The 13234-nt window shown below is 40.1% G+C and overlaps 1 protein-coding gene across 1 annotated transcript in view; it reads right to left on the bottom strand.

The window, feature by feature from the left end:
* ATAD2B (ATPase family AAA domain containing 2B) overlaps window positions 1-13234 on the bottom strand; it is a gene marked incomplete at its 5' end in the record, with an annotated part of 152389 nt that overhangs the window by 93191 nt on the left and 45964 nt on the right. The window contains one exon of the mRNA XM_014583869.2: window positions 2964-3123. Coding sequence (XP_014439355.1) covers window positions 2964-3123 — 160 coding nt within the window. The remainder of the gene's footprint in view (window positions 1-2963; window positions 3124-13234) is intronic.

Below are 13234 nucleotides of genomic sequence, written 5' to 3'. Positions count from 1 at the left end.
TTTTTTTTTTTTTTTTTTTTTTTTGGAGAGGGTTTTGCGTTTTTGGGGGTTTTTTTTGCTATAGGGCATGTGAGCTCGCCAAAAAGCGAGAAATCATTCCCCATGGGGATGGCCACGCCACAATCTCTTCTCCATTCTCCTCTTGGGGTCTTGGGCACGCACACACATGCGCTCGGCGTGAGTTTAAGCCACCGGGTCTGGAACTCGAACCGCAGTCGACTACATGGGAATCCAGCGATGTAGAACCATTATGCCATCTGCTGGTCCCAGCCAAAAACATCTTAATTCACTGAGAAAATTGAGGCAATCAGGAAAACACTTCCACCAGCTTCCTTCACCAATCTATCCACCTATCAGAATATGCACCCACAACATTCTGTCTTTTCCCCTATTATCAGAGAGGACTAACCAGTTCATATCTAAAGTCACCCTTGTACACTAAGTTCTATCCCCAGTTGGCTATTAAGTATACCTTTCAATTTCATCAGAAAATTTCCTTCTCCATTGGGTATTTCTCCCATTTAAAAAATAGCAACACACTGAGCCACCAGGTGGCATAGTAGTTAAGGCGCTGGACTCCCACATGGTTGAACTGTAGTTTGAATCCTGGACCTGGTGGCTGGAAAATCATGCCAGGCACATGTATGTGCATGAGTGCATGCCCAAAATCCCAAGAGGAGAATGGAGGAGAAGGAAACGAACAAAAACCTCTCAAAAAATAAAATAACACTACACATTCTTTTGTCTTGACTTCCTCCAACATCTTACACCTCAATTCTTTGCTTCTCCCGCAGGAAAACTATTTTTAAAACTTGCCTATTTGCGCTGTTTCCAATGCCCTCCTTCGATTGTCTCTTGAATTAACTCCACTCCAGTCAAACTTTTGTACCCACTAAGAGAACTAAGGGAACTGAAACTGTTCTCATGAGGTTCATCATGACCTAAGACTGCTAAAGATAGCAGCAAATTTGTCCTTGCCTGGTGCAACACAGTTAATCACACCCACCTCAGTGATGCACAGCTTCTAGTTTTCCTCTTACCTTACAGACTGCTCTGTAAAGCAGGAGAATGGATAATCTCATCTAGTCTTAAAACCTTAAAATACTATCTTAGGAGAAAAGGTAAGTAGCATAATTCTTTTTCACAGACCCAGGCCTGAGAAACTGATCACTCATAACAATTAATACAAAAACCTATTAGATCCATACTATACAATATGGTTAAGACTCTAGCCACATGCTATGTTAAGTTTAAATTAACTAAGATTAAATCAAATGCAGAAATGCAGTACCTTAGTCATACTAGCCATATTTTAAGTGCCCAGTGGCTACCACACTGGGCAGTACTCAATGGATAATGTAGATGTAAGACACTTTCACTGTCACAAAGCACTCTACCAGGCAGTGCCACACTAGAGCTTGTTTACTGTGGTCTGTGCCCGGACTGAGAGGGCTAGGAGTGGCACAGACCCTGAAGCCTACTCCGCGGGGCAATACAGAGACAACTGGCAAGAGAAGGAGATGGCTTTCCTGTGCTGAAATGAACACTGCTGCATTCACTGTGCGCCGGTAATGCCTAAAAGCTAGACTGGGACTGCTGCTAGACATCCCAGATAAGAAAACTGATGCTCCCTATACAGAAGTGGAATACACCCATATTGGCTCTTCCCCAACAACTAAACACATCTCTATGCACTGGTACGTTCCTAAAAGCTGCACCTGAACAATGAAAATGAGACTGACCATGCTGTTTCCTGTCATGACTAAGCTAAGTGCACCTAGTGCAACTGCAAGCTTGTCAAATAGATGGACCACCCACTGGTGGCTGTGCAGACTAATGTCAATAGAGTGATCAACTGTTCTATACTAGGAGCCACTGCCTGTTTCTCTGTTTCTCTATTAGTTTTTACACAATCCTAATCACTAAGACTTTCACATCTATGTTAAACCAGGTATTTCACATAAAGATTCAAGCTAAAAAGTCACTCAACAATATATGTTTACATACAGTATTTCCCCTGCATACATCTCTCCCTCTCAAATTTGAGTTCCCAATTAAAAGCCAAAGATTAAACTAATCAAACCAAGATTTTCAAAAGAATTAGGAAAAAAGTTCGTATGTTAAATAAAATTTTACATAAATAATGACTATAAATAGCACTGTCTTTTTTAATGTTAAATAAAATTTTACATAAATAATGACTCTGCAATGCACTGTCTTTTTTCTTTTTAGGAGATTTCTGCTATAGGGTGCATGCACTCAACAGGAAGACAGCACTAGACAGAAAGCAAGAAATCACCCCCCGCCACCCCAGGGTGAAGGCCTCGTCTCAATCCCTTCTTCTTCACCTTTCTCTCAGGATTATGGGCACATATGCACATGCGCCCAGTATGAGTTTGAAGCCACTGAGTTGGGCACTCAAACTGTGATCTGCCATAGGGAAGTCCAGCGATGAAACCATTATACCATCTGCTGGTCCCACATTGCCCTGCCTTAATAATATAGTCTTTCAAAATTTTTATACCATATTAAATACCATTTGCTGTTTTTAATTAAATATGACTTTACAATGAGTTTTACAAAATTTTGGGTGGTGTATCCTTATTCATAAACCTACCAAGACATTACAAAAGCATTATTTCTATGGGAGCAAAGGCACTCTGGCTAACCAGATATATATAACCTGCCATATAAGATAATATAAGAAAACTAAGAAAATTAGCAAATAAGTCATCTACAGTAACCTAGTCGAGAGTTTTTGTCTTATTTTCTAAAAATTTTAAATTTTCTCATAGTTATTAAAAGAAAAAGAATGTAAGATATCTCATAAGCACCAAAAATGGGCAATGAAAAGCCACACACAGACACACAAATCAACCCCAGAATATATATAAATTTTATAATCAAATTTATTTATTCATTTATTTATTTATATCACCCACTGTAAAAACACGAACTCTTACCTTTTGATCAGGTAAGTTGAAAAGGAATTCTCTGTCAAAACGACCAGGTCTCCTGAGTGCAGGATCTATAGAATCAAGTCTATTTGTAGCACCAATAACAACAATTTCACCCCTGTTATCTAATCCATCCATAAGAGCAAGGAGGGTTGACACTATAGAGCTGTAAAAAAATTTTTAGGCAAAATTAAAAATCAAAACAAGAAAAAATTATCAATACTGCTGCTTACAATAATTTTGTCAGTTCTAAATGCCAATTATTGTAGCAAATATTTAATCCAAGAGCAAGTGAATTACAGAAATTATTCTCAAAAGTACTGAAAAAAAAAAAAAAAAGATACCTAAAGCATAGCACCAAAGAAAGGAAGAGAGAAAGAAAGAAAAGACAAAATGGACTTCATCTCATTGAAATGTCTCTGCTTCAAAGCTGGCCCGTTAGTGTAGCAGTTAAGCCCTTTGCATGAGGAACTATTGATAGATCCCACTTGGAGGACCACAGTTCAAATCCTATACCCAGAAGCTTAAAAAGCATGCCAGGCGTGTGTGCATGTGTGCTCAAAATCCTGATGGGATGGAAGAATGGAGGAAGGAGACTGCTGCATGAGCATGCCCCGCTGCGTAGGGCACCATCTCACCTACTTGCTCTCACTCTCAAGTGCATGTGCCCTCTGGCAATTAAAAAAAAAACGTGGTTTCAAAAGACACTTTCAAGAATGTAAAAAGACTATTGGGAACCAGCAGTTAGCGTAATGGCTATGTCGCTGGATTCCCACGTAGTCGACCGTGGTTCGCATCCCAGATCTGGTGGCTTGAAACTCACGCCGGGCGCGTGTGCGTGCGTGCCCAAGATCCCGAGAGGAGAATGGAGAAGGGATTGCGGCGTGACCATCCTTCCTGGGGGGTGATTTCTGGCTTTCTGTCTCTATGTCTCTCTCTGTCTGGCGAAAAAGGAGAAAATATTTTCAAATCATGTATTTGATAAAAATCCAGGGTCCAAAATGTATAATTAACTATTTCAACAGAACAATGCAAAGACAACCAACCATATAATTTTTTTAATTTATTTATTTTTTGGAGAGGTTTTTGCTATAGGGTGCATGCGCTCACCAGAAAGACAGAGACAGACAGAAAGTGAGAAATCACCCCCCAGGGGGGATGGCCACGCCACAATCCCTTCTCCTCCATTCTCCTCTTGGGATCTTGGGCACGCACGCACACGCGCCTGGCATGAGTTTAAGTCACCAGGTCCGGGACACGAACCGCAGTCGACTACATGGAGTCCAGTGACATAGCCATTATGCCACCTCCTGGTCCCAATCAACCCTATTTTTAAATAAGCAAAAAATTTAAATAATTCTCCAAAACAAAATACAAAGGATACATTATTAGTCATTAGGCATATGCAAGTCAACCCAAATGAAATGCTACTTTAAACCCACTGGGAAGATTATAATTGGACAGGTCATAACAAGGGTTAGTGAGGTGGGAACATAAAATGGTGTACCTCTTTTGAGAAGACTCTGGCAGTTCCTCCAACTACTGGGTTGTTGTAAAGTCATGACACATTTTTTTACATAGATAAACAGGAAAATATCTCATGACTTTTCCAACAGCCCAATAGTAGATATAGTTACTATATGATCCAACAATGTCCACAAAAATCTTACACATGGAATGTTCAGAGCAGCAGTATTCCTAACAATCAAAAAGTGAAAGCAACCCAAATGTCCACTAATTAATGAATGAATTAAATTAAATGTGGTATAGCCATATGATGAACTATTATTCCTTAATAAAAACAAATGAAGTTCTGATAGATAACGCAATATACATACACTGTTAGTTGAAAGAAGCCGACAATAAAGGCCACAAAGCATATGGGTCCATGTATTAATATATAAAAATATCCACAATAGGCAAATCTGTATAACAGAAAATAGTACTGGTTGCCTAGGAACTGAGAGGAAAGATGGTGGCTAGGAGCGATGATTAAAGGGTGCAAAGTTTTGAGGTGATGAAATGCTCTAAATTAATTGTGATGATTGTACAACTCTGTAAATATACTGTAAGCCACTGAACTACAGAGTTTAAATGAGTGGACTGCACAGCTTTGAATTATATTTAATAAAATTGTTTTTAAAAAAGAAAAAAAATAGTCTGTTTTTAACAGATAGTAGTCTTGTGGGGTTTTTCCTGTCTAGGTATGTATATGATACTTCGAGGTTTTATCTGATTACATCTGCGATACACTAACACTTTGAGACAATTTCTTTAAAATGGCTACCATTTTAAGTTCAACTCAAAATTATTTTGTGCACATTTTAGAGTATTTTTTAAACTCTAACTTAAACATTTCTGAATAAAAATGTTCCATGTCTAATTATAACAGAAACCATAGTTTCTAGTAACAATGTTCTTCCTAGTGTTTCCCAACTGTTCCCATTTCTATTCTTTTACTCTCACAGTTAACATCTACTTGAAATAGCTTCTCCAATATGTTCAACGTGTTAAAGAAATTTTTTCTCTCCAAAACACACTGTTCTGGCTTTGTTTCCAAAATCTATAAATGGAACCAAAATGCTAGATTCCCAGTGTACATTTGTAGATGAGATATTTTATTATTCTTTTCTTTTTGTTTCTCCTTCCTTCCTTCCTTCTATTCCTCCCTCCCTTCCTTCTTTCCTCCCTCCCTCCTTCCTTCCTTCCTCTCTTTCTTTGTTTAATTTGTCATAAGGCATGTTCATCCATGGAGAAAAAAAAAAGGCAGAGAGGGAGTGAGAAATCACCCCTAGGGGGATGGCCATGCCACAATCCTTTCTCCTCCATTCTCTTGGGATTTGGGGCATGCACACACATGCACCCAGCATGATTTTTAAGCTGCTGAGTCTAGGACTCAAACTGTTCAGTCAGCCATGTGGGATCCAGCCACCTTAACCTTCACGCTGCCACCTGTTGTCCCCAGTTATTCCTTACTGATAATGCTTTCTGACTAATGTTCTATTTGTCTAATATTAATGTAATAAAACCAGATTACTATTACTATTTATTTGATATAATTTTATCCCACTGAATGGATTTAAACTGTTTTGCATGTTTCGTCTAAATCGAGTCATACAACATGTGCCCTTTCATGTATGGCTTATTTTTTTAATTATTTATTTTATTTATTATTATTACTATTATTTTTATGTTATAGCCAAAAAATTTTTCTAACATCAAAGTTGAGTAATACATGAAACAATAATAGAATTCAGTCTCCACAAACTGACAAAAATAATATCCAGAATACAATCCAAAAGTATCCAATAAGTTGAACCAAAAAAAAAAAAAGAAAAAGAAAACACTCTCAAGAGAAAAGAAAATCAAGTCAGCCTAACAGTAAGATAAACTAGATTTTGAAGTTGTGTTTAATTTGGGTGACATAAAATAAAGCATACTTGGGCCAGCAGGTGGTGAGCTGACTGAGGTGCTAAGACTCCTACATGGCTGACTGAAGTTCAAGTCCCAACACTGGCGGCTTGCTTTCTCACTCTCCCTCTTTCTCTTTTTCGCATGTGTGCCCAAAATCCCGAGAGGATAATGGAGAGGAAGAGACTGCAGCATGGCCATCTCCCCTGGGGGGTGATTTCTCACTTTGTCTCTGTCCCTCCAGCAAGCACACGCGCCCTAAAGCAAAAATCTCTCCCTCCCCCCCCAAAAAAATTATCAAAAGTAAAGGCAAGACGAAAAGATTGATAAAAGATAAATTTACAGATACAAAATGACAAAACACCTATCGGAATAAACATGAAGTCACAGTGAGCCACATCATAGTTACACTACTAAAAGCCAGATCAGAGCAAATATTGAAAGCAGCAAGAGAAAAACCAATGATGTGCCATATGACATTCTGGTTGGCAACATACCACATCTAAAACAGTGGCTCCATAAGACTGTGAGGTTGGTATAAGTGCATTCTCTGATGCTCGCACAATGACAAAACTGCTTAACAATGCATTTCTTGAAATATATCCCTTCATTAAGCAATATACTACCATGCTAATTACAAAGCTTGGAGACAATCCAATAATGACTTCCTACTTCTAGGCTGCAATACCAGGGAGCAGAATCCTGGCAGGGACCAGCTGACACCCTAAGTGGAAGAGACAAAAATGACTAGAGTTCATAGTAAAAAGTACCAAAGAGGCAACTGTTACACAAACAGAAAAATGCATAGGACCCCTCACATCTTCAGCTAAGTATCAATCAACATATGCATTCAATAAAAGTAAAAATAAGGCTTGGTGGGAGTCAGAGAATACCCAGAAGGACTTGTACCACTCTACACTTACAGAGAGCAAGAGTCAATTCCTACCAGCTCACGTTCACTGCCTGTGACTATACCAAGGATACTACATCAGACAGGGGGAGTAATTATCCTTAGGCTGGGGCCAGCAGGTGGCATGGTGGTTAAGGGCACTGGATTTCCACATGACCAACCATGGTTCAAGTCCCCAACCTGGTGGCTTGCTTGCTCGCTTTCTTCCTCTCTCTCTCTCTCTCTCTCTCTCTCTCTCTCTTCCCCCCCCACCAGGTCAAATTTAAAATAAAGTTAAATAAAATAATTCTTTTTCTTTTTTTTTAAAGGAATTCTTTTGGAGGCTGGCAGGTAGGTGTGGTAGTTAAGAGTGCTGAACTCCCAAATGGTCAACCATGGTATGAGTCCTGGACCTGGCAAATTCTTTCTCACTTTCTCTCTTTCTTTCTCACTCTGTCTCTCTTTGGTCAAATTTTTTAAAATAAGTAAATAAACAGATAAAGATAAATAAAATAATTCTTTAAAAAAAACTAGAAATAACTTTATTTATTTATTTTCAATTTGACCAGAGGGACAGAGAGAGAGAGAGATAGGGAGAGAAAGTGAGAAAGCAAACCACCAGGTCTGGGACTCAAACAGTGGTCGACCATGTGGGAGTCCAGTGCCCTTAACCACCATGCCACCTGCCAGACCAAAAGTACTTCTTAAAAAAAAAAAAAAAAAAAAAGTATTATTACTATTATCCCTAGGCTGAGTACTACTTCAGATCTATATAATATGCTTATCTTAAAAGCTAGATTCCAGGGCCCAGCAAGTGCTGTAGTGATTAAGAAGTTGCACTCCAACATGGCAACTGTGGTTCAAGCCCTGGACCTGGATGTTTAAAAAGTCATGCCGGGTATGTATGTGTGTAAGGCCAAAATCCCAAGAAGAGACTGCAAAGTGGCCATTCCCCTGGCAGCAGGTGTGTGTGTGTGTCTCACTTTCCCTCTTTCTGTTTATATATGTCTCTCTCTGGCAAGCACATGTGCCCAATGGCAAAAACCTTTAAATGGCAAAAACCTTTAAAAAAAAAAAAAAAAAAAGTTAGATTCCAGGACCAGCCAGTGACCTGTCAGTTAAGGCAACTGTATTCCATGTGGCTGACCACGCAGTTTGAGTCCGTGAAACCAGGAGCCTGAAAAACACACCAGGTGCATATATGTGCGTATCCAAAATCCCAGGAGGAAAACAGAAGGGATTGCACATGGCCATCCCCCTGGAGGGTATTTACTCACTGTCTCTCTCTCTGGGGAGAGTAAAAACTCTCTCGAAATAAAAAATGTTTTAAAAGAGCTAGATTCTAAATAATTGAACCATTTTAAAGTATGCTAACAATGTGTCCTAATGCAGGGGGTGGTAGAGAAATCTCAAAAACATTTATTTGTAGTAATACATCTAGAACTCAACAAGATAAAGGTGGTTTGCCCTGGTCACAAAATTCCTAAGAGACCACCAAGGAGCCGATTCCAATGTAAACACACAAGGGTAGCTTGTATTCGGTTAGAGGCAGGACTCTCAATCTTACCAGCCGGGCAAGTCAGAGTTGAGAGTCCCGGTGTTAGTTGGGCTGGGTTTTTATTTGGCTGTTAGTGGGGGAGGTGGGGGAGGGTGCTGAGGAATGCACTCAGGCGGCTACACATTGGCTGTAGATTTGATTCAAGTAACATAGTTGTCTTTTACTGATTGGCAAGAAAGTTACTTCCGGTCTGGTATTTCCTTTGTTTCTTATCATTGGCCAGCCCTGGTGGGGTGATCCTCTTATGACCTTCTCCTACATGATCGGCTAGCCTCTTTGAAATGGTGCCCTTCTCAGCAAGGTAGGTTTAACAAAATGGAGTCACTCTGGCCATTCAAAGGTAGAATCTAGCATCAAATTTATATTTACAGGAATGCAAGAAGTGAGAAAATACAGTTTATAATGAGAAAAAAAATCAACCAAACCAAGCCAGAACTAAAATACTCTTATTTGGTTTTCCCTTTAGAGAGGTTCTTGCTATAGGGCGTGTGCACTCACCAGAAAGACAAGAGACAGAGAGACAGAAAGCAAAAATCACCCCCCAGCGGGGATGGCCACGCCACAATCCCTTCTCTTCCATTCTCCTCTTGGGATCTTGGGCACGCACACACACGCACCTGGTGTGAGTTTAAGCCACCAGGTTCAGGACTTGAATCACGGTCGGCTACATGGGAGTCCAGCAACATAGCCATTACCCCAACTGCTGGTCCCAGAACTAAAATATTCCAATTAGCAGACAAGAATAAAGTTGTTATTATAACCATATTCCAGATGCTGAAGCTCCACATACTGATGAAAACAAAAATATATAAGACAAAAAATATAAAGAATGAAATTAAGGACAAACTAGACATTGCATAAGAAAAAGACTACTGGACAAAAAGACACAGTAATAGAAACTATTTGAAATGAAAGACAGTTTAAACGAAACTAACAAAATATCAGTGAACTGTGGGGCAACATCCAGCAACTAGACATAGGTGCAATTAAAGGCCCAAAAGAAAAGACCAAGGTACAGGGACAGAAGAGACAGTAAAGAAATAATGGCTGATGATTTTTGTAAGTTCAATGGCAACTAAAACTCAAATATCCAAGAAGCACAATCAAAGATAGAGAAAAAAAGAAGAAAACTTTACTAAGGCACATTATTAAATAAACTCCACAAAACTAGCTTAGAAGGAGGGAAAACAAAATGGAACATTAATAGCAGGGAAAGAAAGGATATAGTGGGTTGTTGGAAAAGTCGTGACATATTTTTTCTGTTTTTCTATGCAAAAGATGTGTCATGATTTTTCCGACCATCCAGTATCTTGTACATACAAGAAAACAAAAATACTAAGGATAGAATTTGTTACCGAAACAATACAAATAAGAAACAGCCAACATCTTCAAAGTACTGAAAGGAGAAAGTATCAACTTCCAGTCCTATACCTAGGGAAAATATTCTTCAAAAACAAAGGCTGTTTCTGAAAAACTTAAACATAAAACTACCACCCTTGCTCAGCAATTCTATTACTTGGTATTTACCCAAGAGAGATGAAAACATACATCACACAGAAGACCTGCATGTGAATGTTCATAGACGCATCAGTCCTGACAGTCCCAACTGGAAACAACCTGTCTAACCAATGTGTGATAGATCCATACAGCAGATTACAGTTCAGGAATAAAAAGGAATACAATACTGACACATACTACATCATCAATGCTCCTCAGAACCGTCAGACCCAGGGAAAGAAGCGAGACACAAGAGACCACATATTCTGATTCTATTTATAAAAAAATAGCTATGAAAGCAAATTCGTAGAGAGACATTAGAGATCAGTGCTTGGCTGGGGTTGGGTGTAGGACCAGGGACTGACTGGATATGGCCATGCTGGCTCTCATTGGGGAAACAATGTTGTGAAATGAATGCATAATGACAGTTGTACTACTCAGTAGAATTACCTTAGAAATCATTGACGGACCAGCAGATGGCATAATGGTTACATCACTAGACTCCCACATGGTCGACCACAGTTTGAGTCCTCAATCAGGTGACTTAAACTCACACTGGGCGTGTGTGTGTGTGTGCCCAAAATCCCTAGTACCCATGACAGGTGTCTGGCCTCCAGATGCACTTCCAGCCAGCCCAGGATCAAGGGTACATGTGTGCCTCATCACGTCTCCGGACACAGACCTGGAAACCTCCATGGGGTCTGCCTCGTGGAGCGTCACACTTTCCTGCTGTACCACCAAGCCCTGTGGTATGGTTCTGTTTTTCAGGTTTAAATAAAAGCATTCTCAGATGTGGAAAAGCTAAAAACTTTTTATCATTTGAAGACCCACACTATACAAAATGTAAGCATAAAGAAAATCATAACACATGGAGATATGGATATCTACAAGAGAGCAGAGTACCAAAATAGTACCTATGTGTACAAATATTTAAGATTTTCTATATTCGTTTACATCTCTTTAAACATATGAAACATGGAAAAATGAATGTATGGCAGCAATACAAACATCAGCAGAAGAAAAATGCAAGTACACTATATAAATGTACATACATATACACATACACATATCTTTTAGATATTTTTACTATAGGGTGCATGTGCTTGCCGAAAAAAAGAGACAAAGAGAGAGAGAAATCATTCCTCCACACCTCCCCCCCGCCCCCGCTGCACCCGGAGGACAGACTGCCACGCCACAATCCCTTCTCCCCCACTCTCCTCTCGGAATTTTTGGGCATGCATACACTTGCACCTGGTGTGACTTAGAGGCCGCCAGGTCTGGAACTCGAAACAGGATAGGCCACATGGGAGTCCAGTGCTTTAAACACTACCCTACCTGTTGGCCCACAAGTACACTATTTTAAGATTTCATACTATGGGGAACCAGCAGTTAGCGTAATGGCTATGTCGCTGGACTCCCACGTAGTCGACCGCGGTTCACGTCCCGGACCCGGTGGCTTAAAACTCACACCGGGCGCATGGGCGTGCGTGCCCAAGATCCCGACAGGAGAATGGAGGAGAAGGGACTGTGGAGTGACCATCCCCGCTGGGGGGTGATTTCTCGCTTTCTGTCTCTATGTCGCTCTCTCTCTGTCTGGCGAGCGCACGCGCCCTATAGTGAAAACCTCTCCTAAAAAAAAAAAAAAGAAAAGACTTTATACTATGTGTGAAACCTGTATAATCACTTGAAAATAGATAATTATCCATTGAAGACATGTATTATAAACCCCAAAGTTATCATGAAAATCATCAACAGTAATGACTAATAAGCCAGCAAAAGAAATAAACAGAATTATAAAACACATTCAACTAATCCAAAATAAGTCAGAACAATAAAAAAAAAAGGAATAGAGAATAGATGGACAAACAGTTAATAACAAGAGGATCGATTTAGGCCCAGTCACAGTGGCACACACTGTACGCTACAGGCTGGGGTCATATTCAGGGACCAGGATGAGATTCAATTCCCCATAGAACCTAAAGCCTAGGCACAGAGGCATTCACCGGCAATTCCTGTGATGCAAGGAGAATGAGACGGCAGGTTCGCAAGCTCTAGGCAGGCCTGGACAACACAGCGAGGCCCTTTCATGAGGGCAGTCATAGCTGGGCAGCTGAGCCAGAAGGACTGCTATACAGTGAGACACTGTCCTAGAACGATGGGGGACAGGGAGGCCAGACAGTGATGCAGTGGTAAAATATGAACAGGGAATGATTCCAGGTTCACATCCGGACACCTCCCTGGGTATACTGGGCATGTGTGTGTCCACGATCCATGGCTGACTGAAGCTGGGGTGAACTGTTCTGCTGAGACTCTATTGGGGGTGCTATCTCTGTCTGAAAGAGCAGAGTTGATAGCTTATCTTTAAGAAGCTACTAATAAGTAATAGGTGGGCACTGCCTCATTTATGACAAAACAGAAATGTCTCACCTTTTTTACGTGTACTATATTTTAATTGATCTTCTGCACCAGAACTCAGATCATGAATGGCTGACAGGGTATTTTTCTTGGACCATCCTGATTTAAGTAAGATTGGTTTGTGGTTAAACTGTTATTGTTTGTTTGTTGTTTGTTTGTTTTAATATTTTGATAGTAATTTCAGCTCAGTACATGCTATCATTATTTATCCTTTCTAAGGATATAATTCATAATTCATTAGTGATGCTCATCTTTCTACAAAGATGGAAAATGCCATCTCAAAGCCTACTAGAGACTGGTTTAATTTAGGCTTATATGTAACAGGTTACATGAATATATAAATACTGGCAAAATTCCTTCACGTCTCAAAACTAAGCAGACTTGGGAACCAGCAGTTAGCGTAATGGCTATGTCGCTGGACTCCCACGTAGTCGACCGTGGTTTGCGTCCTGGACCCGGTGGCTTAAAACTCACACCGGGTACGTGTGCATGCGTGCCTAAGATCCC

This window comes from Tupaia chinensis, unplaced genomic scaffold, assembly GCF_000334495.1.
Source record: "Tupaia chinensis unplaced genomic scaffold, TupChi_1.0 Scaffold144952_1, whole genome shotgun sequence".
NCBI classification, from domain to species: domain Eukaryota; kingdom Metazoa; phylum Chordata; class Mammalia; order Scandentia; family Tupaiidae; genus Tupaia; species Tupaia belangeri.
Note: the sequence above shows the minus strand (reverse complement) of the source record. Positions and strands in the feature narration are given on the sequence as shown.